Genomic DNA, 26701 nt, shown 5'->3' with positions numbered 1-26701 from the left:
GGATAGGCGACTACCTAGATCACAGAGGAATACATCCTCTCTAAGACTACACAGGCAGCTTGGAGATGCGTTCCACGGAGAGCTACCACCTACAAAAAATTCAGCTTTCCTTCAATCTATACGGAAAAGTGGGTCCGACATGACAACGCGTACCATCTTTGAGAATAGGTGCATGCAGGATTCTGATCTCCGGGGAGACATCTCTGTGTTCTACAAACAGTTGGCCGCCCCTCTTACTAGGCTCTCGTATCAGGTGGCATGGGACAGGGATCTGGAAATTAGCCCTGAGGCAGAGGACTGGCGTAAATGGAGCATAAGAATCCACAAAGGCATCCTCAATGTAGCCCTGATAGAGGCACGATATAAGGTATACACCAGGTGGTACCTGGTACCAGAACGTCTTCAGGGGTTGTGGACAGGTGGGTTCACCACTCCATGTATGGTAGACGTGCCCCAAGGTGCATTGCTTCTGGATCAGGGTCCCCTCGCTCATATTATCGATCACAATGGTGGATATTATCAAAGATGCCTCAGTCACCCTTCTAAACAAACCAGTACACAATATCCCCAGACACACTTAGACTTTAATATTTTACATATTCTTAGCGGCGAAAATAGCCATTGCATCTGCCTGGAAAAGCCCCATTGTGGACATAGCATTGATGAGCCATTGCGTCTGCCTGGAAAAGCCCCATTGTGGACATAGCATTGATGAAACACAAATTAAATTGGATCATGTTAAACGAGAAAATAGTGAGCATTCTAAATGACAAACAACTCCTCTTCGAGAAAACATGGTCCCCATGGCTCACCTACCTACAGGCCCCTGAGACATAAAGCTATCCACTCACACGACCAAACACAGATTCCCGGATGGACTCGCTTTTCCCTCTTCTCTCTTCTTTTCTCTTCTTCTATCCTGCTTACCTCTGGTACCTTGCCTCCATGATTTTTCGACTTTCCTCTTTTCTGGTTAACCTAGACCTCTCTAGGAATATTGTTGATTATAGGTTCCCCTATAGGGGGCAGTTAGGTTAAACAATTGTTGAAGGAATCTTACCCGCTATGGTATCAAGCCACCCAGACTATCTTGCTGTGATGTTACTCACAGAGACCCACAGAGACCAAGTTATCCTATATACACGCAACATGCGGGATGGCTGATAGAATGACTCTACCACAGAGTACAAATAGATTCTGTGGTATTACAATATCTCGACACTAGACACTGTCCTGCCTCCCATACTAATTAATCTATGTAGGGGGGCCGCAATTAAGCATCTAACCCGCGAGTCGGGTCCATATTTGTTTGTATTAAGCATAGCATTCAATTGTTGCATTGTTGTACTGTTTCCATGCTTGGATGCTTGTTTTCCTGTTCAACAGATATGGGTAGATTCACGTACGTTGCCGCAACTTTGCGGCAGCGTAGCTTAAGGAACTTAAGCTACGCCGCCGTAAGTTAGCGAGGCAAGTACATGATTCACAATGTACTTGCCTGCTAAGTTACGACGGCATAGCCTAAATCGGCGGGCGTAAGGGCACCTAATTCAAATGTGTTTGAGGGGGGCGTGTTTTATGTTAATGAGGCTTGACCTCACATTGTTTATGTTTATTTTAAACTGCGCATGCGCCGGGCGCCTACATTTCCCAGTGTGCATTGTGGCTAAGTACGCCGCACGGGCCTATTGATTTTGACGTGGACGTAAACTACATAAATCCCGATTCACGGACGACTTACGCAAACGACGTACAAAATTAGAATTTCGCCGCGGGAACGGCGGCCATACTTGACATTACTATTCCAACTAGGGCCCAGCTCTAACTTTACGTGGCCAATCTCTTACGGAAACGGCGTAAAAGTACTGCGTCGGCCGGGCGTACGTTCGTGAATCGGCGTATCTACTAATTTGCATATTCTACGCCGACCGCAATGGAAGCGCCACCTAGCGGCCATCCGAAATATTGCAATCTAATATAGGATGGCGCAAGCCGTCGTATCTTAGATATGTTTAAGCGTATCTCTGTTTGAGCATACGCTTAAACATAAGTCGGCGTAGATTCTGAGTTAGGTCGGCTTATCTACTGATAAGCCGGCCTAACTCTTTCTGAATCTACCTAATAGTCTCTTATACAATTCAAACTGCTGCATAAACTTCTGAAGGAGTCGAAAGCTTTTGGCAAAACGTCGAGATTGACGCATCTATTGTAACATGGAATATGTAAACTATGTTTGTTGATCAAAACACAGTAAAATTAATGGTTTTAATAAAAAGATTTAACTGAAATAAAACAAAACATTGTTACATTTTAACAATATTTGTGCATTAATCAGCACCTTAAAAACCCCTATTTTTTGTACTATATACTTACCTGAGTAGTAGAATGTGTTTTGGGGGAAATTGTAAATATGCCCATACTGTGTGTTACAATATTTTATTAATTGACAGGTTTTCTTCTTTGTATTTTCTAAAAACTTGTGACAGAAAAATAAAATCTTTAAAAGACTCATCATGCCTCTTAAAAAAGATACCTTGGGGTGTTTACTCTCCAAAATGTGGCCATTTAGTGGGTGTTTCTCTTATCCTGGCACTGCAGGGCCTCAAGAAATGTGATCGGAAGTCATTTATGCACTTTGAAAGCCTGAAGGTGCTCCTTGGATTTTGGACCCCTTTATGTATCTAAACATAAAAAAAGTCTCACACAAGTTACGATCAGATTCTTTGAAATAAAAATTATCCAGTAGCATTCGATACAAGTACAAGTTTACTGATAATAATCATTCATAATACATATGGAGAAGTACAGAGATAACCAGCGCGGGAGTCCACATCTCAATGGGGTGTAGCCCCGATACAAATATATCAGAAACTTTCATAACAAATTTCATAGCATCATAGTATCTGCATGGCATAGTCCCAACTCACTAGACCTCCCCTCCTAAATACTTCAGCATGACATATAGTCATCCTGACATTTATGCTATAAACAAATGTTTTTGGTCAGGACTCGTGAGTACAACAGGCTAAACTTGCCAAGGACATCTTCCTATTTTCTGGCAAAACTAAGGAAGATGTCCAACCAACTTGTACAGGTCATTTGGCAACCCACCATATGGCCTTGACACAGGGAATTACACAATACTAAAGAATTAAGAACAAAACCAAGTTATACTAGAAGTTATATTAGATATCAACAACTAGTAATAAAGGGTAACTCTAAACGAAAGCGCTCCGGAAGTTCATAGCTCCAGGCTCCCAATATTCTGTCTTAACAGTATCTCCATGCTTGGAAGGAGTAGAAGAAAGTGTTTTGAAGTATAATTGTAAGTAAACCCATGGTGCGTGTGAGAAATAACTTTAAAAAAAATATCTGAGCTGCAAAATGTATGCACTTTGAAAGCCTGAAGGTGCTCCTTGGATTTTGGACCCCTCTCTGCATCTAGACATATAAAAAGTCTCACACTTGTGGTATCCTCATGCTTGGAAGGAGTAGAAGAAAGTGTTTTGATGTGTAATTGTTAAGTATACCCGAGCTGTGTGTGAGAAATAACTTTAAAAAAAATCAGATTTTATTTAAATTTATTTATTTTCCAAAAAGATTGCTGCAGAAACTTACAGCATCAAAAAATTCTGCATGACTCAAGAATTGAGATAGGCCATCAGAACTAGAGGTCGACCGATATATCGGCAGGCCGATATATCGGCCGATATTCGGCCGTTTTGGAGAAATCGGCATCGTTAGGCCGATATTTAACATGGCCGCTAGTGGTGCATCCGCGGGATGCCGCCGCGGCCATAGCATCAGGAAAGGCCGCGGCTTCGGCCTAGCTCCGGAGCCACGGCCATCTTGGTGCACCCAGCGCGGCGGCCCTCCTCTCTGTTTACACCCACAGAGGAGGAGGGGCCGCGCTCGTGGAACACACACCGCTCTCTGGTGTCTGTACTACGGGGGGGCAGGGGGGTGTCTGTACTGAGGAGGGGGGGTGGTCTGCACCAAGGGGGGGTGACACAATTTTTTTTGTGCCAGTGCCAATTAGTGCCACCTGCCATCCAGTGCCACCTGCCAGTACCTGCCAATGCCACCTGCCAGTGCCAATACCAGTGCCACCTGCCAGTGCCAATTAGTGCCACCTGCCAGTGCCATCCAGTTCCACCTGCCAGTGCCAACTAAAGCCATCCAGTGCCACCTGCCAGTGCCATCTGCCAGTGCCAACTAAAGCCATCCAGTGCCATCTGCCAATGCCAACTAAAGCTATCTAGTGCCACCTGCCAGTGCCATCCAGTGCCACCTGCCAGTGCCATCCAGTGCCACCTGCCAGTGCCAACTAAAGCCATCCAGTGCCATCTGCCAGTGCTAACTATTGCCATCCAGTGCCACCTGCCAACTAAAGCCATCCAGTGCCACCTGCCAGTGCCATCCAGTGCCACCTGCCAGTGCCAACTAAAGCCATCTGCCAGTGCTAACTATTGCCATCTAGTGCCACCTGCCAACTAAAGCCATCCAGTGCCACCTGCCAGTGCCATCCAGTGCCACCTGCCAGTGCCAACTAAAGCCAACCAGTGCCATCTGCCAGTGACAATTAGTTTTTAAATACAGTATATATACCATAGTTTGAAGACTTTATAACTTTCACACAGAGTAGATAATAGACACTGATTTGCTATTTTACCAAAGAAATGTAGAAGAATAAATGTTGCCATAAATTTATGAAGAAAGATTGTTTATTTGCAATTATTTTATAAGAATAACTAAGAAAAATGCATTTTATTCAAACTTTTCAGTCCTTTTTCCATTATATTGTATAGTAAAAGTAGTGAAAGAACACAACTAAAAGAAAGCTTTACAAGTCTCTGATATAAAATTAATTTGGCATTTGGGTACAGTGTTGGATGACCGAGTAATTGTCAGTCAAAGTATCATGGTGCTGAAAACTAAAAAATGGTCTTGACAGGAATGGGATTTAACATTGGGGTCTTCAAGTGGTTAACAAGCAATAAAAACTAAGATAGATTCAAAATTTTTATAATTAATGATAATAAACATGGTCCTTTCTGTGAGAAAGATTTCCCGCACTCTGAACATGAATAAGGACGCTCATCTGTGTGAATTCTCTGGTGAGACACAAGGTTTCCTTTCGACCCGAAAGTTTTCCCACACTCTGAACATGAGAATGGATGCTCACCCGTGTGACTGTACTGGTGTAAAATAAGGTTTTCTTTGCAAGTGTAACATTTCCCGCACTCTGAACGTGAATAGGGACGCTCAGCAGTGTGACGTTTCTTGTGTTTAAGAAGGTCTCTCTTATTTGTGAAAAGTTTCCCACACACTGAACATGACAATGGCCTCTCTTCTGTGTGATCTCCTTCCTGCCCTGAAGAAGATTCCTCGGGAATAGACGGATCTATTAAAGTATTTCTACTGTGAGATCTTAGAGTCCTGGTATGTGATTTATCAGAAGATTCCTCAGACGTATTCCGGACATTATGGTCATCTGCTGAGAAACAATTTTACAATAAATGTTAGAAGAATTGTTGGAATCTTGTATTCAGGAGTCATATATGTTGGTCTAGTTCTAAATCTTTTAGATCCGGAATACAAGTGGGAGAAATCAGAACAGAAATAGAAATTCAAAGTAGATAAACAATACAAATCACCCAAATCACACTGTGCGACTTTGTGCATTGAGGACATTGTTATTGAGGAATGGAGATGGACCTTTCATATGGTGTACAGTATCTCCTCCTCATTTGTTGGGAACATGACTTTATATTGAGGAATGGAGATGGACCTTTCATATGGTGTACAGTATCTCCATCTCATTTGTTGGGAACATGACTTTATATTGAGGAATGGAGATGGACCTTTCGTATGGTATACAGTATCTCCTCCTCATTAATTGGGAACATTGGTTAATGTGGTAAATATAATTGCCTTCTTCTGGTGAGGACTAGAGTTGATTTTTTCAAATGGTTTTCAATACCCACAGTACATTGGGCGGTGAGGTAGGTACATCGATGATGTTTTTACTATCAGCAGTTAGTGTTTCTCAGTTTTTCCTGTACAGAATGATGTGACATTCTCCATTTGGTATGTGAGCAGAATAGATTGTGTGTAATTAAACAGAAAAAAAAATGAACCTCTGTATACGGAAGGGGTGTTGTGTTTTTAGAGCTCTGTGGATGAGGAATAATCTGGTTCCAGATGACTAATAAATAAAAATGACTGGATGGTCTTCAAATTAAGAATACTGTATACTACTAATTGTAGGAAAAACATTTTAGAATGTTGATCTGGGAAGTTATCTGATTGCCTCTTGGGATCAGGAAAGAACATTTTAACCTAAAGAAAATTAGGCCGATCTTTATATGGTTATTCTGTCTTCCTCCTGGGTGAATTCAGTAGACATAGACCTTTTCTCCTCTGATGTAACAATGTAAATACAAACTTTATACTCATAGAAATAAAATAATAATGGGAACTGGTTTTATATTTAGTGTTTTTTTTTTTACTTACTTGTGTCCATATGTAGAGAAGATTCCTCCTGTTTACATTCCGTAATCATCTCCCCCTCCTCCATAGACTGCCGATCTCCACTCACCAACCTCTCTTCTTCTTCCTCTTTAATCTCAACTTTGATGTCTTTCAGTTCTTCACCCTAAACCCCATAGGTGATAGAATACATTGGTAAAAAGAAACAAGAGATTACACAGAAGAATGTCCTCTCATAGATTAGAATACATTTTGAGTTCTAGTTGCTCAGTACCACCTACCTGATGATGGTGAGGGATGGTGTGATCTTCCTGTGTGGAATCCCGGGAATACAGAGGACGGGGACATCTCTCTGGTGGGTTCCCATTACTGGATCCATCTGTAGGAAACACACACACTGACTGAATACATTGTTTCTATGTGTTTATCAGATGATGGGGGATCTAGGTGGAGCCTCCGTACTGCTCTCTCCTTTACAATAAAGTCTCCTCTTACCCGGTGATGTGAGGGGCGGCTGATTCTCCATCATGACGTCCTTGTAGAGATCCTCGTGTCCTTCTAAATACCTCTGTTGTCAGACAGTGAGGTGGAGGCGCTGTGATGGGTGATGTCCTGTGAAGATGGCTGCTGGGTGTTAATTGATCTCCAGAAAGTTACTGCTCTATAATCCTGTGTGAAGACAGGAAGTCATAATGATCACTTCATTCTTTCCAGAATTATCCCTATTTCTATCCATGTCAAAAAATAACCCCCTAAAAACAGTATTTTAGGTTTGTGTGTGTAGCGCCCATGTACTTTAGGTACTGGTGCTAGTTAAAATTTAGAGGGAGAATGGAGTGTAGTTAAACTCTGATCCAAATTGTTATGTACAAAACAGGGTCTCTGTCTCAGCTTGGCTGTGCTGTGGGCTCATTCTGTTGCGCTGGGGTGTTCTTCCAGCCCCGATGCTGCAGGTGGCAGCAGTGGAGTCAAGGTTTAGGTGCTCTTTCCCAAAAGCCAATCAGGGGGGTTCGGCCTCACTGTGCATGCTGGAGAAAGGTATTTATGGGGCAGACACCATTGGTTCTGGGTTCTCCTTCGTCCAGTGTGGCACCCACCTTTAGGGTGACCACATCACGGTGGCCCGGCGTTTTGGCCTACCTGGCCGGGGCGCGCGGGCCACGCAGTGTTCCTGGTTCCGGGACCATGTTGGCCTGGAGCATCTGAGCAGCGACGGAGACCCAGTGAGCGACTGGGTTCCCACCTTTGAGGATCCCAAGCTGTATTGCTGTTCGGTGGGGAGTCCGTCTGAGGAGCGACATTGAGAGGCTGGCGGTCCAAAGGGGCCTAGACAAACCACTGGGGATCGAGGTAACCGGACACTGCAGGATTGATCCCCCGTCAGTCGGTACCTGGGCAACAAGTTGAATGAGGTCCAGGCGTACTTCACCTAAGGAGGATTACCTCCGTGACTGCAAATCAGAGAGGGCCTGTTGCAGGGATGTCTCTCTGAGATTCACCAAGCAGGGTCTGTGGCAGAGACTTTTCCTACAATTGTTTGAGTGATACTCCGGCTGCCAGGTCAGTGAGAGAGGCCTCTCCAGGTACACTTAACCCACTAACATAGGAGTGTTGAAAAGAGAGTGTTACGCTTGGGAGCAGGACTGTTTCCCTATCATTACGCCTGAATCTGCTGTTCATCTTTCTTCTTCAACTTTACTTTCCTCACCACAAGTTTATTGTTTTTACCCGGCTGGGTAATAAAGAGCACAGCAAAGAACACCTGTTGCGGACATTCCTTTACTTATACCAAATGCAATATGCATCATTCACCCCTAGGAATTCGGGGGAGCCATGAGGTAAATGTGCCACCCAAAACATCCAGCATCCCCCTCCGGGGGTAATGCTACATGTAGTAGTGGATGTTGGAGATAAAGACATCACAGTGACTATTAAAGGAAGAGAACGGACATGACGGGGTGGGGGGGATTTATTGGTGTAAATAGAAAAGGAATCTTATTACCCTCTTTGTGTGTTCCGGTGATGTGTGCTCTCTTTTTCCTCCTCCTTTCACCTTGGATATTGTACGTTATACAACGTTGTGTGCTTATCTTTTATCAGTTCCCGTCAGAGTGATCCGCACACAATATGTGATCTTGCTATCCTATATCTAGCCCATCCTCCGCCCACACTTCCTGTGCTACTTCTGCTAACTCATCTACGGTTTTCTGCAAACATGCAGAAAGGGGAAGTAAGGTCCACCCTCCCCGATCTCCAATTGTTATAACTACTTGTATTTTGGCCATTAATTCTCTTCCAAGTAAAATTCACAGAGCACCCGGGAATGACTCTACAAGGGTGATACACCATGCATCTATCATCTAAACCAGTAGTCTCCAAACTGTGGCCCGGGGGGCCAGATGCAGTTAGCTTTTATAGTGTGGGGTGGGACCATGAGCACTTGATTGGAGAAAGTAACCATCACTTTGTCCAATCAGAGGGACCTGACAGTGCAAATTGGTGAAACTTACTGTCCAGCAGACAGTTGGAAAAATTGTTTTATAATTAGTAGGGTTGTCCCGAAACCGATACCAGTATCGGTACGGGACCGATACCGAGTATTTGCGGGAGTACGCAAATACCCCCGATACCTAAATAGAATACTTGAAAAACTGATACCCACCCCCACCGCTGCCGCCGCCGCAACGAATGCCGCCGTCGACCCCGTCGCATACCGCAACAACGCCGCCGCCGCCGCATGGGTTAAACAGCGTGCGGGGAATATCACAGCTTTCATTTGAATAGCTGTAGTATTCCCGCTGCGCCGTGTATAGACACTCCCCCTTGCTCGGGATCTGTTCAATCCCGAGCAAGGGGGAGTGTCTATACGTGGCGCAGCGGGAATACTACAGCTATACAAATGAAAGCTGTGATGTTCCCCGCACGCTGTCTAACCCATGTGGCGGCGGCATCAAGGTACGGGGGGGGAATGCTTGATATAGGGGGGACATGGCTGGATATAGGGGGGACATGGCTGCATATAGGGGGGACATGGCTGCATATAGGGGGGACATGGCTGGATTTATGGGGGACATGGGCTGCATATAGGGGGGACATGGCTGGATTTATGGGGGACATGGCTGCATATAGGGGGGACATGGCTACATATAGGGGGGACATGGCTACATATAGGGGGGACATGGCTGGATTTATGGGGGACATGGCTGGATTTATGGGGGACATTGCTGAATATAGGGGGGACATGGCTGCATATAGGGGGGACATGGCTGCATATAGGGGGGACATAGCTGCATATGTGGGGGGACATGGCTGCATATGTGGGGGGACATGGCTGCATATGGGGGGGGACATGGCTGCATATGTGGGGGGACATGGCTGCATATATGGGGGACATGGCTGCATATGTGGGGGGACATGACTGCATATGTGGGGGGACATGGCTGCATATGTGGGGAGACATGGCTGCATTTGTGGGGAGACATGGCTGCATTTGTGGGGGGACATGGCTGCATATGTGGGGGGACATGGCTGCATATGTGGGGGGACATGGCTGCATATGTGGGGGACATGGCTGCATATGTGGGGGGACATGGCTGCATATGTGGGGGACATGACTGGATATGTGGGGGGACATGGCTGCATATGTGGGGAGACATGGCTGCATTTGTGGGGGGACATGGCTGCATATGTGGGGGGACATGGCTGCATATGTGGGGGGACATGGCTGCATATGTGGGGGACATGGCTGCATATGTGGGGGGACATGGCTGCATATGTGGGGGACATGGCTGCATATGTGGGGAGACATATCTGCATATGTGGGGGACATGGCTGCTTTTGGGGACACATTTTAAAAAAAGTATCGGTACTTGTACTCGGTCCTAAATAAGTGGTATCGGGACAACCCTAATATTTAGGATGCATCCGGTCTATAAACTCTGGCTCTGGATAGACAGTTGGATAAATGGTTCTATATTTAGGATGTATCTGGTCTATAAACCAGAAGCTCTGGATGGACAGATGGATAAATGGTTCTATATGTAGCATTACCCCCGAAGGAGCTGCTGGATATTTGGGCGTCACATTTACCTCATGGCTCCCCGAATCCCTAGGGGTGAATGATGCGTATTGCATTTGGTAGAAGTAAAGGAATGTCCGCAACAGGTGCTCTTTGCTGTGCTCTTTATTACCCAGCCGGGTAAAAACAATAAACTTGTGGTGAGGAAAGTAAAGTTGAAGAAAGGAGAACAGCAGATTCAGGCGTGATGGTAGGGAAACAGTCCTGCTCCCAAGCGTAACACTTCTCTGCGCCACTCCTATGTGAGTGTGTTTAGCGTACCCGAACAGGCCTCTCTCACTGACCTGGCAGCCGGAGTATCACTCGAACATTTGTAGGATAAAGTCTCTGCCACAGACCCTCCTTGGTGAACGTCAGGGAGATACCTCTGCCACAGGCCCTCTCTGATTTGTGGTTACGGAGATGATCCTCCTTAGGTGAATTACGCCTGGATCTCCTTCAACTTGTCACCCAGGTACCGACTGACAGGTGATCAATCCTTCAGTGTCCGGCTACCTTGACCCCCGGTGGTTTGTCGAGGCCCTTATGGACCGCCAGCCTCTCAATGGCGGTCCTCAGACGGACTCCCCACCGAACAGCAAATACAGCTTGGGATCTTCAAAGGTGGGAACCCAGTCGCTCATTGGGTCCCCGTCGCTCTGAATATGTGGGCAGACTGTGGGTTGCAAGGTTTCAGCTGTGGCCCGTTGGCCTCATGTGTGGTTGTGTTGGTGGGCAGGGCTGTTTTTGCCTGCCCAGCACGGTCTTATCTTTGTCATTGTCATTATGTGTCTTGTTTATACTTTTGGTGCCACTAATGGATCATATGGGATGTATATGTTTCCTCCTGTTATTTTCTGTGACTTTCTTTATGATGGTCTGTATTTTGTATTTCTTTTTGTTGGCACAATAAACCATTTTTTCTGATTTAAAATAAATAAATAACTGAAATGCAAAACTCCGGTGGGCGTAACAAGATGTCCGCTTGCCACCTTCTCTGCGTTTCGTTCCTGTGGAGGAGTGCGAGGTGTAGCAAGATGGTGGCGACGGAACGTCACTTCTATTACCATTTCTGACGGGTCGCCATATCTGACAGAACACCTGCAAACATGCAGAAATGGGAAGTAAGGTCCACGCTGCCCACATCTCCAATTGTTTTGGCCATTAATTCTCTTCCAAGTAAATTCACAGAGCATAAGATGATTGGGGATCTAGGTGGAGCCTCCGTACTGCTCTCTCCTTTACAATAAAGTCTCCTTATACCCGGTGATGTGAGGGGCGGCTGATTCTCCATCATGACGTCCTTGTATTGATCCTCGTGTCCTTCTAAATACCTCTGTTGTCAGACAGTGAGGTGGAGGCACTGTGATGGGTGACGTCCTGTGAAGACGGCTGCTGGGTGTTAATGGATCTCCAGATAGTTACTGCTCTATAATCTGTGTGAAGACAGGAAGTCGTAATGATCACTTCATACTTTCCAGAATTATCCCTACTTCTACCCATGTCAAAAAATAACCCCTAAAAACAGTATTTTAGGTTTGTGGAGTAGTGGATGGTGGAGATAAAGACATCACAGTGACTATGGAGGAAGAGAACGGACATGACGGGGGGGGGGGGGGATTTATTGGTGTAAATAAGAAAAATAATCTTATTACCCTCTTTGTGTGTTCCGGTGATGTGTGCTCTCTTTTTCCTCCTCCTTTCACCTTGGATATTGTACGTTATACAACATTCTGTGCTTATCTTTTATCAGTTCCCGTCAGAGTGATCTGCGCACAATATGTGATGTTGCTATCCTATATCTAGCCCATCCTCCGCCCAAACTTCCTGTGCTACTTCTGCTAACTCATCTACGGTTTTCTGCAAACATGCAGAAAGGAGAAGTAAGGTGCACCCTCCCCCATCTCCAATTGTTATAACTACTTGTATTTTGGCCATTAATTCTCTTCCAAGTAAAATTCACAGAGCACCCGGGAATGACTCTACAAGGGTGATACACCGTGCATCTATCATCTAAACCAGTAGTCTCCAAACTGTGGCCCGGGGGGCCAGATGCAGTTAGCTTTTATAGTGTGGGGTGGGACCATGAGCAATTGATTGGAGAAAGTAACCATCACTTTGTCCAATCAGAGGGACCTGACAGTGCAAATTGGTGAAACTTACTGTCCAGCAGACAGTTGGAAAAATTGTTTTATAATTAGTAGGGTTGTCCCGAAACCGATACCAGTATCGGCTGCATATGGAACACAACGTGGCACGCACGCCCCGGTAGGCGCTGGGGCGCGGTGATGTGGTTACCCTAAAGGTGGGAGAAGACCCAGAACCAATGGCGTCTGCCCCATAAATACCCCTCCCCAGCATGCACAGCGAGGTCAAACCCTCCCGATTGGCTGCTGGGAAAGAGCACCCAAACCTTGACTCCACTGCTGCCACCTGCAGCACCGGGGGGTTGGAAGAACACCCCAGTACAACAGAATAAGCCTGCAGCACAGCCAAGCTGAGACAGAGACCCTATTTTACACACAACAATTTGGATCAGAGTTTTTTTTTTTTAAGTGTATTTTGTGCGTGTAACCGAGAGAGGAGCCGGACTGCAGTAGTTGGGAGTAGGCAGGCCTCCCCCAGAGGCAATCTGCCACCTATCTCCATGCCCCGGGTGGCAATGGTGGGTGTGTGAGGGAGTCCTCCCACACAGCCTGCCCTACCTGCTCCGCTTTGAAGCCCAACGGGGCAGAGGGACTCCCTATAAGGGAGTGAGAGGATCTAGCCCGCTCAACCAGCCCCGTTAGTCCTTTGACTCTCTTTTTAGAGACCGCATGGTCAAAGTGCGTGCATGTTAACCCAATTTCGAGTGCGTGTAAGTGTGGTGGTTTTTTGCGGGAGGGGGGTGGGCGTACTAAGCGCAGGCTTACCTCGCATAGCACACCCACCGGGAGCCGGGCTGAGACCACCAAACTCAATTCACATGTAGCCGAGACCGGGATCCGAACCCCTAGCTGCAGAGGTGAATGGCTTGTCAGCGCAGTGCCAATCGCGTTGAGCCACCGCAGCTCCCCTTGGATCAGAGTTTAACTACACTCTGATCTCCCTCTAAATTTAACTAGCACCGGTACTATAAAGTAACCAGGCGCTACACATATTTAGGATGTATCTGGTCTATAAACCTATAAGGCTCTGTGTACATATTATAATACTCTATATATACGTCTGTATAGGAGTATCTGTTGGAGATAAAAGACATCACAGTGACTATGGAGGAAGAGGATGGACATGACGTGGGGGGTTATTGGGTGTAAATATAAAATAATTTGTATTACCTCCTCTGCTGCCGATTGCAAGGATATCCTTCTCTGCTTCCTGCAAACTGTCTTATCTCTAGGAACCTCCCATCTATAGTTGAAATCACTTCCTGTCTTTGCGTTCCACTGAAAATAAGTGAGATCAGCACCTTGTTGAGAAAAAAACAACCGCAGCCTGTGTTTTTAAATACTTTGAAAGCTGCTTCCTGGATTGTTCTTCAGTTTTGGTGCCTAACCACTTGCCATATACAGTAGCCGTTGGATAAAAACAACAAGACGGCGGGCTCCTGAAGGTTGGGGGCTGTATAAGAATGGCCTTCCCATTTGCACTGCTCATGTGTGCCCTCTAAAGTGTGCTGTTGCACCTTTTGTTAAAAAAAATGTGCAGTTGCATGCCCCGTGATCACTGAGCCCATCAGACATGGCAGATCAAAGAGCAGGGTACAAAACCAATTAAATTTGGCCTGTCCCGTGTGATCACTGTGACCAATCACCGCTATCATAAATGTGAACAAAAGCTGCATGTTGGTGCCACCATAAGCACAGGACAATGTCACCAAAGCAGCCAACCAATGTCCCTGATCACTACCAACTCCAGTACAGTATCACCATACCATTTCAACCAGCAACAGTGTCCATTATTGCTAGCCATCCCAGTACAAAATCACCAGGCAACAGTATTCCTTATTGTTGCCACCCCATGACACTTTCACTACACTTGTGTAAGCCAATAACAGTGTTCCCGATCACCGCTACACAAGTCCTACTGTCACCAGATGAGTGCAGCCATCAGCAGTTTTCCTGATCACTCCCACAGAAGTCCCAGTGTCACCTGACCAGTGTCAGCCAGCAACAGTGTTCTAGATTTCCTGATCACCAGCTTGAGTCCCATTGTCCCCAGACCAGTGTAAGTTAGAAACAATGGCCCGGATTCACATACATTGGCACATATTTATGCTGGCGTAGCGTATATAATATACGCTACGCCGACATAGCGCAGAGAGGCAAGCACCGAATTCACGAAGCACTTGCCTCCCAAACTGCGCTGGGTTCCCTCGGCGTAAGTCGTCGTAAGTGGAAGTGGGCGTGAGCCATGCTAATGAGGTGTGACCCCATGCAAATGATGGGCCGAGTGCCATACAAGTACTTAAAACATATGGCGCATGCGCCGTCCCGTGGACGTATCCCAGTGCGCATGCTCAGAATCACGTCGGAACTGCTCCCTAAGATACGACGGATCATTGCCTACGACGTGAACGTAACCTACGCCCAGCCCTTTACTATGTAAACGACTTAAAATACGACGGCTGTGTTCCCTGGTCCATACGTTTGCATGGATGCTGCTGACTTACACCTGCTATATGGGGCATAACTTTACGCCGGACGTAGGACTTTATGCGCACTGCGTCGGACGGACATACGTTCGTGAATCAGCATATCTCCCTCATTTGCATATGTGAATAGAAAATCAACGGGTGCGCCAAATACGTCCAGCGTAAATATGCGCCCACTCTACGCCGGCGTAGGAAAGTTACGTCGGTCGGATGAAGCCTATTTTCAGGCGTATCTTGGTTTCAGTGTCCGGCGCATAGATACTTACGCTGCGTATCTCGAGATACGCCGGCGTAAGTGCTTTGTGAATCCGGGCCAGTGTTTCTGATCACCGCCACACCAGTCCCAGTACCTGATTGCTGAGCACATTACTGTCTGTTGTCCTACCTGACCCATCTGTGTATCCCACTGACTAAGTTGCCGAGACACCAGTCCCAGCCATCCCCTGCAGACAACTGCACTCCTGGAACCACAGGAACTCTATTGTTCACCCTTTGTTCATCCTCCTATACATCATGGTCAGTGATCATGGCATTCCTGGGGACAACCACATATCAATAGGTTAGCTTGCCTGGCTTACAGGTACAAGGACTGCTACAGGTGACAACACAGAGCTGTATTCACTTACCACTTGTAGATTAGAGTGACCAGACATCCCCGGTTTCAGGGGACAGTCCCTGGATTGAGGACACTGTCCCCGGACCAAGTCTGTCCCCGGTTTTGTCCCCGGATTGGATTTGAACAGGGGCTGGGGAAATTTCAAAGACAGTCAGTACAGAATAATAATAAAAAAAATTACACACCCGCCGCTCCTACTAGCATACAGGGGTTTATTTTTTCCATTAACTGTACCCCTTTCTGATGATCATGTGCTAGTCGGAGCAGAGGGACTATTTCTTCAGTTTCGGGTCCATGCCCATTCAGATCCGCTCACATGTTCTTCTGCCTTGGCTCAAATCCTGGCCAGCCACCTGCCTGCTTATCTGCTTGCCTTCCCAGGCGGAGTGATCTTCCTCCGCTTCCCACCCAGTAGTAGCCAGGGCCCGGCCCCCAGAGAGTAAGACTTGACAAGCTGTGAGCCTGGCGTCGGCGGCGACGGGCAGAGAGTTGCTGATCGCCCCCCAGGGTGATTGATGGGAGAATGGCTCCTGATCAATCCCCGCATGCCGCGGTACCCGTGCTCCCCCCCACTTCAGCTCCTCGCCAGAAACGATTTTGCACTCGCAAAATGCGAGTAGGCGAGGGGAAATTTTGAGGGCTGTGTTACAAGATTTATCAGTGTTCTTATGTACATACTGTACCTTGCTCAGTTATCTCCAGAAGTTGGCAGGAAACTAGCACCCACTACCTTATAGTAGGTGCTAGAATGAGGTTTTTCATGTTCCAGGTATTAGTGCAGGCAAATTTAGGCAGGCCTGTGCTGTAAGCTAGGCCGGTTTGTTTTGATCTGTGACTGGGAAGTTCAGTGTAGCAGTGGGTGTGACCACTTGTGCTCAGGCTCTGAGGCGCCTCCCCTGCTTCCAGTCAGTAAGTTCTGGAACAGAGGCTGAACTTGAAGTTCTGAGTGACAGGCAGCTCATGTGCGGAGTTCTGCCAATCCCATTGGCAGGCAGTGTTGCTCATCTTCCTTTAAAAAAGTAATTAGTTACAGTTACAAATTACTTGTCCGAAAAAGTAATTGAGTTAGTGACTCAGGGCCAGATTCTCAAAGAATCGGCGTTGGCGTAGTGTAAGCCATTTACACCACGCCACCGCAACTTACTGGAGCAAGTGCCGTATTCTCCAAGCACTTGCTCCGTAATTTGCGGGGGCGTAGTGTAAATGGCCCGGCGTATGGCCACGTAATTCAAAGGGGGCGGCTTGTATTCAAATTAAGCGCGCCCCCGCGCCGATCGAACTGCGCATGCACCGGGCGGAAAAAGAGCCCAGTGCGCATGCTCCAGCTCACGACGGAAAACGTCAATGACGCCGACGTGAGCGTCATTGACGTAAAGTCGTATTCGCGGACGACTTAGTAAAACGACGTAACCGACGGAAAAAGACGACGCTGACCCGACGCCATACTTAACATGGCATACGGCGGACTGGCGTAAGGTTACCCCTCATATAGCAGGGGTAACCTTGCGCTTACGGAAACGAGGGAAACGATGACTACGCGGCGCAAATTCGTTCGGGAATCGGCGTATCAGGCTCATTTGCATAGTCAAATGAGAACTGAACGTAAACGCCACCTAGCGGCCAGCGTCGAATTACATCTAAGATCCGACGGTGTAAGTGACTTACACCTGTCGGATCTTGGCCGTATCTATGCGAAAATGATTCTAGGAATCACTCGCATAGATACCCGGGGCCAAAAACAGAGATACAACGGTGTTTCCTGAGATACACCGTCGTAACTCTTTTGAAAATCTGGCCCTCAGTTACTACATTGGCAAAGTAATTAGTAAAAGTAATTCAGTGTAACACAGTGTCACACTGCACACTGAATCTGATATTGTACAGTATTTTGTAAAGTATTGCTGGGCAGGTGGAGTGTTATGATGATATTAATAATTGTACACAGTATTGCATTTGCTGAGCCTGCCTGGGCATGTGGAGCGGTCCACATGCCCAGGCAGGCCCAGCAAATGCAATACTGTGTATAATTAATTATCAACTCCACCTGCCCACAGTGCCCAACTGCCCACTGCCCAGGCATGTCATCCTTTGTGGGGAGAGCCTGGATAAGCCCGCTAAGCTGCCTGATATGATATCTGGCTCTGACTCTATCCCCACCTCCTGGGTCTGTGTGTCCCGTGTACTGTGCGGGTGTACCTGTGCCTCTCCATCGCCGACTGTCATGATCTCCTCGGCGGGCTCCAACGCCGCTGTTCCGCCGGTTTCATCCGTTTTAGGCATATCGCCGTTATACACTGAAGACACTGCTGGAGCTTGGTATGAGATCATTTCAGGTAGTGAGTCCCGCCTTGAGACCATACCGGAGGTCCCGTCTTCCTGCTGTGCCAGGTCCCACTCCCTTCTCACCGTCAAGTATCGGGTAAGAGTGGCTGGGAGTGTACGGAGTGACGTTTCGACGTGGCCGCATCAGGTGGTCGGTGATTCATAAGCAGCGTCACGGGAGGAGGCAGAGTACGGCTTTTAAAAAAACTAGCTGATTCCCCTCGACCAAATGAGCATCAATCTAAGGTTAAAAAAATTTTTTTTGGGTGAACTCCCGCTTTAAGGACCTAACCCGCGAGTCAGGTCCATATTTGTTTGTATTAAGCATAGCATTCAATTGTCGCATTGTTGTACTGTTTCCATGCTTGGATGCTTGTTTTCCTGTTCAACAGATTTTTTTTTTTTTCGATACACGTGGAGCAAGCGAGGACTGTTCACTGTTCTACTTGATGGTTCTTTAACAATCTACGTAAACGATTAACAAAAAAGCATTGAAACAGAAATCTATCCATCTGCTTCAGGTGCTGTTATATTTTTCCGCTTGCCCCATTTTTCTACTGCATTGATATTCCATTTTGTGTTTGCTCTCATACAGAGCCTTCCCACCCCAGTGAGCTACTGGCTACCCCCCTGGTTTTCTTTCCCTTTTGGATATACCATCTACATAAGCAGGACCTGAAGTTACTTCTGAGTGACACAATAGATTAGTGACCCCTTTCCTGGACTTTTTGTCCTCCCTATATCATTTCAGCTGCCTTGATCATCAGTACATGGGCTCCAGTTGTTGATGTAAATACTGATAATATCTCTTCCTTCACTCTCATTTTTATTATTTAACAGATAGTCTCTTATAAAATTCAAATTGATGCATAAACTTTTGAAGAAGTCCAAAAATTTGGGCGAAACGTCGAGATTGAGGCATCTATTGTAACATGGAATATGTATGTTTGGTGATCAAAACACAGTGAGATTTGATGGTTTTAATAAATATTTTTAACTGAAATTAAACAATTTTTTTAAAATTTTAACAATTTTTGTGTATTAATCAGCACCTTAAAAAACATTTTTTTTTTTTTTACTATATACTTACCTGAGTAGTACAATGTGTTTGGGGGGGAAATTGTAAATATGCCCATACTGTGTGTTACAAAATTTTATTAATTGACAGGTTTGTGTAAAAAAATTAAAATCATTTTAATTTTCTTCTTGTATTTTCTAAAAACTTATGTCAGAAAAATAAAATCCTCAAAAGACTCATTATGCCTCTTTAAAAGATACATTGGGGTGTTTATTCTCCAAAATGTGGTCATTGTGTGGGCATTTCTCTTATCCTGGCACTGCAGTGCCTCAAGAAATGTGATCGGAAGTCATTTATGCACTTTGAAAGCCTGAAGGTGCTCCTTGGATTTTGGATCCCTTTATGTATCTAGACATATAAAAAGTCTCACACAAGTTACGATCAGATTCAGATTCTTTGAAATAAAAAGGATCCAGTAGCATTTGTTACAAGTACAAGTTTACTGATAATAATCATTCATAATCATAATACATATGGAGATCTACAGAGATAACCAGCGGGGTGTGGCCCCGATACAAATATATCAGAAGCTTTCATAACAAATTTCATAGCATCATAGTATCTGCATGGCATAGTCCCAACTCACTAGTCCTCCCCTCCTAATTACTTCAGCATGATATATAGTCATCCTGACATTTAGGCTATAAACAAATGTTTTTGGTCAGGACTCGTGAGTACAACAGGCTAAACTTGCAAAGGACATCTTCCTATTTTCTGGCAATACTAAGGAAGATGTACGGGTCATTTGGCAACCCACCATATGGCCTTGACACAGGGAATTACACAATACTAAAGAATTAAGAACAAAACAGAGTTATACTAGAAGTTATATTAGATATCAACAACTAGTAATGAAGGGTAACTCTAAAAGGAGCTCCAGAAGTTTTCATAGCTCCAGGCTCCCAATATTCTGTCTTAACAGTATCTCCATGCTTGGAAGGAGTAGAAGAAAGTGTTTTGAAGTGTAATTGTAAGTAAACCCATGGTGTGTGTGAGAAATAACTTTAACAAAAATATCTGAGCTGCAACATTTATGCACTTTGAAAGCCTGAAGGTGCTCCTTGGATTTTGGACCCCTCTATGCATCTGGACATATAAAAAGTCTCACACTTGTGGTATCCTCATGCTTGAAAGGAGTAGAAGAAAGTGTTTTGATGTGTAATTTTAAGTATACCCGAGCTGTGTGTGAGAAATAACTTGTTTAATAAAATCAGATTTAATTTCTTTATTTTTCAAAAAGATTGTGGCAAAAACATCAAAAAACTCTACATGCCTCTTACTAAATACCTTGGACTGTCTACTTAGATGTCATTTGGGGGTATTTGTACTGTCCTGGCATTTTAGAGCCTCAAGAATTGAGATAGGCCATCAGAACATCAGGATTTCAAATACAGTGGCCCGGATTCACGTAGAACCGCGTATCTTTGTGCGGGCATAACGTATCCTATTTAAGTTACGCCTCCGCAACTTTGTCAGGCAAGTGCTGTATTCTCAAACCAAAGTTGCGGCGGCGTAGCGTAAATAGGTCGGCGTAAGCCCGCCTAATTCTAATGTGGTAGATGTGGGCGTGTGTTATGTTAATTTAATGTGCCCCACGTAAATGACGCTTTTTACGAACGGCGCATGCGCCGTCCGTGAAAGTTTCCCTGTGTGCATGCTCCAAATTAACCCGCAAGAAGCCAATGCTTTTGACGTGAACGTAAATGACGCCCAGCCCTATTCGCGAACGACTTACGCAAACGACGTAAAATTTTCAAAATTCGACGCAAGAAAGACGTCCATACTTAATATTGGTACGCCTCATATAGCAAGGGTAACTTTACGCCAGGAAAAGCCTAACGTAAACGGTGTATCTGTACTGCGTCGGCCGGTCGTACGTTTGTGAATTGGCGTATCTAGCTGATTTACATATTTCTAGGCGTAAATCAGCGTACACGCCCCTAGCGTCCAGCGTAAATATGCAGTTAAGATCCGACGGCGTAAGATACTTACGCCGGTCGGATCTAATACAAATCTATGCGTAACTGATTCTAAGAATCAGGCGCATAAATACGACGGCTCGGACTCAGAGTTACGACGGCGTATCTGGATACGCTGGCGTAACTCGTACGAGAATCCGGGCCAGTATATATACCATTGTTTGAAGACTTTATAACTTTCACACAGAGTAGATAATATACACTGATTTGCTATTTTACCAAAGAAATGTAGAAGAATAAATGTTGTCCTAAATTTATAAAGAAAGATTATTTATTTGCAATTATTTTATAAGAATAACTAAGAAAAATTATTTTTATTCAAACTTTTCAGTCCTTTTTCCATTATATTGTATAGTAAAAGTGGTGAAGGAACACAACTAAAAGAATGCTTTACAAGTCTCTGATATAAAATTAATTTGGCATTTGGGTACAGTGTTGTCAGTCAAAGTATCACGGTGCCGAAAACTAAAAAATGGTCTTGACAGGAATGGGATTTAACATTGGGGTCTTCAAGTGGTTAACAAACAATAAAAACGAAGAATCTAAATCTTTATAATTAAAGATAATAAACAAAAAAAAATGTATTATTGGTTGGACCAATGAGCTTCTACAATAAAATATAAAAAGACCAATAATGTACAGAAACCGATATCAACAAATAAGAAGTGTTGTCCATGTATTGTCATATCTGGCAATGTGTTAGCCCAGTTTAGTTGTATGGTGCGGTCTGTGTGAGTGCGGGACCGAGTCATCTCTGTATGTTTAGAGGATCATATTACTAGAATTCAATCCCTGCAGACTCAGATCTATCAAACCGAACCTGAAAAAAATTCAATATATTCCGCCCCTCCCCCAACACACCACTGTTATGAGAAAGATTGTTATCTCGTGTGAGTTTTCTGGTGATGCACAAGGTTTACTTTCGAAGTGAAAGATTTCCCGCACTCTGAACATGAATAGGGACGCTCACCCGTGTGAATTCTCTGGTGTTGCACAAGGTGTCCTTTATGTGAGAAAGATTTCCCGCACTCTGAACATGAATAAGGACGCTCACCCCTGTGAACTCTCTGGTGATACTCAAGGCTTGCTTTCAAACGGAAAGATTTCCCACACTCTGAACATGAATAAGGACGCTCACCTGTGTGAACTCTCTGGTGTTTAACATGTTGCCCTTTCTGATTGAAAGATTTCCCACACTCTGAACATGAATAAGGACGCTCACCTGTGTGAACTCGCTGGTGATACACAAGGTTTCCTTTCTGTGAGAAAGATTTTCTGCACTCTGAACATGAATAAGGACGCTCGCCCTTGTGAACTCTCTGGTGATACACAAGGGATCCTTTCGACTTGAAAGATTTCCCACACTCTGAACATGATAAAGGACGCTCACCTGTGTGAACTCTCTGGTGATACACAAGGGGTCCTTTCTGATTGAAAGATTTCCCACACTCTGAACATGAATAAGGACGCTCACCTGTGTGAACTCTCTGGTGATACACAAGGTTTCCTTTCTGTGAGAAAGATTTCCCGCACTCTGAACATGAATAAGGACGCTCACCTGTGTGAACTCTCTGGTGATACACAAGGGATCCTTTCGACTTGAAAGGTTTCCCACACTCTAAGCATGAATAAGGACGCTCACCTATGTGAGCTCTCTGGTGATCCACAAGGTATCCTTTCGACGTGAAAGATTTCCCACACTCTGAACATGAAAAAGGACACTCACCTGTGTGACCTCTCTGGTGATACACAAGGTATCCTTTCGACTTGAAAGATTTCCCACACTCTGGGCATGAATAAGGACGCTCACCTGTGTGAACTCTCTGGTGATACACAATGCCTCCTTTCGACTTGAAAGATTTCCCACACTCTGAACATGAATAAGGACACTCACCCTTGTGAACTCTCTGGTGATCCACAAGGCTTCCTTTGGCCGTGAAAGATTTCCCACACTCTGAACATGAATAAGGACGCTCACCTGTGTGAACTCTCTGGTGATACACAAGGGGTCCTTTTGACTTGAAAGATTTCCCACACTCTGAACATGAATAAGGACGCTCACCCTTGTGAACTCTCTGGTGATCCACAAGGCCTCCTTTGGACGTGAAAGATTTCCCACACTCTGAACATGAGAAAGGTCGCTCACCTGTGTGACTGTACCAGTGTTTAAGAAGGTTTTGTTTGGTAGTGAAACATTTCCCGCACTCTGAACATGAATGTGGACGTTCACCTGTGTGAATTTTTTTATGTTTAAGAAGGTCTCTCTTTTTTGTGAAAAGTTTCCCACACACTGAACATGACAATGAACTTTCTTCTGTGTGATCTCCTTCCTGCCCTGAAGAAGATTCCTCGGGAATAGACGGATCTATTAAAGTATTTCTACTGTGAGATCTTAGAGTCCTGGTATGTGATTTATCAGAAGATTCCTCAGATGTATTCCGGACATTACGGTCATCTGCTGAGAAATAATTTTACAATAAATGTTGGAAGAATTATTGGAATCTTGTATTCAGGAGTCATATATGTTGGTCTAGTTCTAAATCTTTGAGCTCCAGAATGCAAGTGGGAGTAATCAGAACAGAAATAGAAATTCAAAGTAGATAAACGATACAAATCACCCAAATCACACTGTGCGACTTTGTGCATTAAGGACATTGTTATTGAGGAATGGAGAGAGACTTTCCCCCACCTCATTTCTTGGGAACATAATGAATAATGGAGATGAATCTTTTTATATGGTGTACAGTATCTCCTCCTCATTTGTTGGGAACATGACATTATAATGAAATATATGTCATGTAATATAATAAAAGGGTGGCACATAATATTCAGTGTATGTAAAGCTACAGAAATCTGTCGGACTGTGAACATATTACAGTAGATGGTCAGAGACTATAAGCATGGTGCAAATGAGGTCGGAGACTGAGGACATGCTGCAGTAGGCAGACACTGTGAATACCTTCCATGATAATTCTGTTACAGTTTTATTTACAAATCAGTCCTCTCAGATTGGTGTTCTTTACAGGACACTGATGAGGTACATCGATGATGTTCTTACTGTCAGCAGTTGAGGTTTCTCAGTCTTTCCTGTACCGAAGGATAACATGTTCTCTATTTTGCACATGAGCAACACAGATTGCTTGAAATGAAATAGAAAAAAATCTCTGTATACGGAAGAGGTGATTTGTTTTTAGAGCTCTGTGGATGAAGACTTGTCTGGCTCTAGATGACTCTGAAAAATTTACTGGATGTTCTTCTTATGATTACTAATTGTAGGAAAACTATTTTAGAATGATGATCTGGTGAGCTATCTGATTGCCTTTTGGGATCAGGAAGGAATCTTTATAACCTAAAGAAGATTAGGCCGAGCTTTATATGGACATTCTACTGTCCTGGGAATCAGCTGCTGAAGTTTTTTTTTTCTCTTGGGTGAATTCAGTAGACATCGACCTTTTTTCCTCTGATGTAACAATGTAAATACAAACTTTATACTCATAGAAGTAAAATAATAATGGGAACTGGTTCTATATTTAGTGTTTATTACTTACTTGTGTCCTTATGTAGAGAAGATTCCTCCTGTTTACTTTCCATAATCATCTCCCCCTCCTCCATAGACTGCTGATCTCCACTCACCAACCTTTCTTCTTCTTCTTCCTCTTTATCCTCAACTTTGATGTCTTTCCGTTCTTCATTCTAAATTCCAGAGATGATAAACTATAACATCTGGAAACACTGCTGTCAATAATAAGAGATGACATAAAAGAATATTCTCCCATAGAATTATTTTTTAGTTCTTTGTGCCCAGCCCCATCTACCTGATCTCCTGATCTCCCATTCTCTGTATATTGGAGATCTTCCTGTGTAGAATTGTGGGAATCCAGAGGACAACCATCCTCCACAGACTGCTGATCTCCACTCACCAACCTCTCTTCTTCTTCCTCCTTAATCTCATCTTTGATGTCTTTTAGTTCTTCACCCTAAACCCAAAGATGATAGAATACTTGTATAAAAAGGAACTAGTCACAAAGAAGAATGTCCTCTCATAACTTACAATACATTTTTGGATCTACATGCTCAATTCCACCTACCTGATGATGGTGATGGTGAGGGATGGTGTGACCTTCCTGTGTGGAATCCCAGGAATACAGAGGATAGGGACATCTCTCTGGTGGGTTCCCATTACTGGATCCATCTGTAGGAAACATACACACTGACTGAATACATTGTTTCTATGTGTTTATCAGATGATGGGGGATCTAGGTGGACCCTCCGTACTGCTCTCTCCTTTACAAAAATGTGCACCACCCTACAGTTTGGGCCCCACTGTTAGCTGGGAATACAGAGGACAGCAACATCTCTCTGGTGGGTTCCCATTACTGGATCCATCTGTAGGAAACACACACACTGACTGAATACATTGTTTCTATGTGTTTATCAGATGATGGGGGATCTAGATGGACCCTCCGTACTGCTCTCTCCTTTACAATAAAGTCTCCTCTTACCCAGTGATGTGAGGGGCGGCTGATTCTCCATCATGACGTCCTTGTAGAGATCCTCGTGTCCTTCTAAATACTCCCACTCCTCCCAGTTGCTGGGTGTAGATGGCTCACCAGATATTTTCTTAACCACGTAAAGATAGAAAGTAATAACAGTGATCACCAAAAATGTCCCAGAATCCTCCTCACCTCTCTGATCAAGCTTGTATTTTATTAATTTAAATAAAAATGATGTCATATGACCTCCCAAACTCTTATGCCTCGTACACACGATGGGAATTTCTTTTTTCATCGGAAATTCTGATCGTGTGTGGACCCCATCGGACCTTTTTCCGTCGGTGTTTAGAAATAGAACATGTTTTATTTTTTTATGATGGAAAAAAACGATAGGAAATTCCTATCGTCTTTGTGCAACTCCGACAGAGAAAGAACCCACGCATGCTCAGAATCAAGTCAACGCATGCTCGGAAGCATTAAAAAGTATTTTTCTCGGCTCCTCTAAGTGTTTTATGTCACCGCGTTTTGGACGGTCGGAATTTGGTCTGACAGTATGTATGCAAGACAGCTTGAATGGAATTCCGATGAAAAATTCCATTGGAAATTCCAATTGTGTGTACGGGCATTACTCACCTCTTCCTGATATATATACAGGACTCTTCTCTCTGAACAGATAACAAACTGAGAATTATCTGGACTGTACTGGGATAAATATGGTCTAGTATGTATCTGGCTTCTAGATGGACAGTTGGATAAATAGCTCTAGGATGTATCTGGTCTATAAACCAGAGGCTCTGGATGGACAGTTGGATAAATGGCTCTATATTTAGGATGTATCTGGTCTATAAACCAGAGGCTCTGGATGGACAGTTGAATAAATGGTTCCATATGTAGCGTGTAGCTATGTAAATATTACAATACTCTATATAAGTGTATATCAGCATCTTCTGGAGATAAAAGACATCACAGTGACTATGGAGGAAGAGGACGGACATGACGGGGGTTACTGGGTGTAAATATAAAATAATATC

General features: G+C 44.5%; 3 protein-coding genes and 1 long non-coding RNA gene across 4 annotated transcripts in view; all 4 read right to left on the bottom strand.

Annotated features, from left to right (window-relative positions):
- LOC120910079 (zinc finger protein OZF-like) overlaps nt 1-6773 on the bottom strand; it is a 35089-nt gene extending 28316 nt beyond the window's left edge. The window contains exon 1 of the mRNA XM_040321936.1: nt 6602-6773. The gene's annotated coding sequence lies outside the window, so the exon portion shown is untranslated. The remainder of the gene's footprint in view (nt 1-6601) is intronic.
- Nucleotides 4753-25276, bottom strand: LOC120910185 (gastrula zinc finger protein XlCGF67.1-like). Its single transcript, XM_040322070.1, has 4 exons — nt 25266-25276; nt 24993-25154; nt 24726-24870; nt 4753-5497 (listed from the first exon to the last, which is right to left on the bottom strand). Exons 3-4 carry the CDS (start codon nt 24787-24789, stop codon nt 5004-5006), a joined length of 558 nt encoding a protein of 185 aa, XP_040178004.1. The 5' UTR covers nt 24790-24870; nt 24993-25154; nt 25266-25276; the 3' UTR covers nt 4753-5003.
- LOC120910207 lies at nt 6859-12494 on the bottom strand. Its single transcript, XR_005741410.1, has 4 exons — nt 12205-12494; nt 11813-11985; nt 6988-7161; nt 6859-6871 (listed from the first exon to the last, which is right to left on the bottom strand). It is a non-coding gene; the product is annotated as an uncharacterized LOC120910207 (long non-coding RNA).
- LOC120909790 (gastrula zinc finger protein XlCGF57.1-like) lies at nt 21619-24143 on the bottom strand. The gene is made up of 2 exons (XM_040321522.1): nt 24137-24143; nt 21619-23635 (listed from the first exon to the last, which is right to left on the bottom strand). The coding sequence occupies exons 1-2, from the start codon at nt 24141-24143 to the stop codon at nt 22059-22061; spliced, it is 1584 nt and encodes a 527-aa protein (XP_040177456.1). The 3' UTR covers nt 21619-22058.
- Nucleotides 25277-26701: the final 1425 nt, after the last annotated feature.

This window comes from Rana temporaria, chromosome 8, assembly GCF_905171775.1.
Source record: "Rana temporaria chromosome 8, aRanTem1.1, whole genome shotgun sequence".
NCBI classification, from domain to species: Eukaryota; Metazoa; Chordata; class Amphibia; order Anura; family Ranidae; genus Rana; species Rana temporaria.
The sequence above is the reverse complement of the archived record's forward strand: the minus strand, read 5'-3'. Positions and strand labels throughout refer to the sequence as shown.

Bases quoted from the DNA above. Each gene is read 5' to 3' on its own strand.
- LOC120910185 (XM_040322070.1), bottom strand. From the start codon at position 24,789: ATGGAGGAGGGGGAGATGATTATGGAAAGTAAACAGGAGGAATCTTCT. The intron at 5,498-24,725 runs GTAAGTAATAAA...ATTGTTTCTCAG, and splicing joins TTCTCTACATAAGGACACAA to CAGATGACCATAATGTCCGG.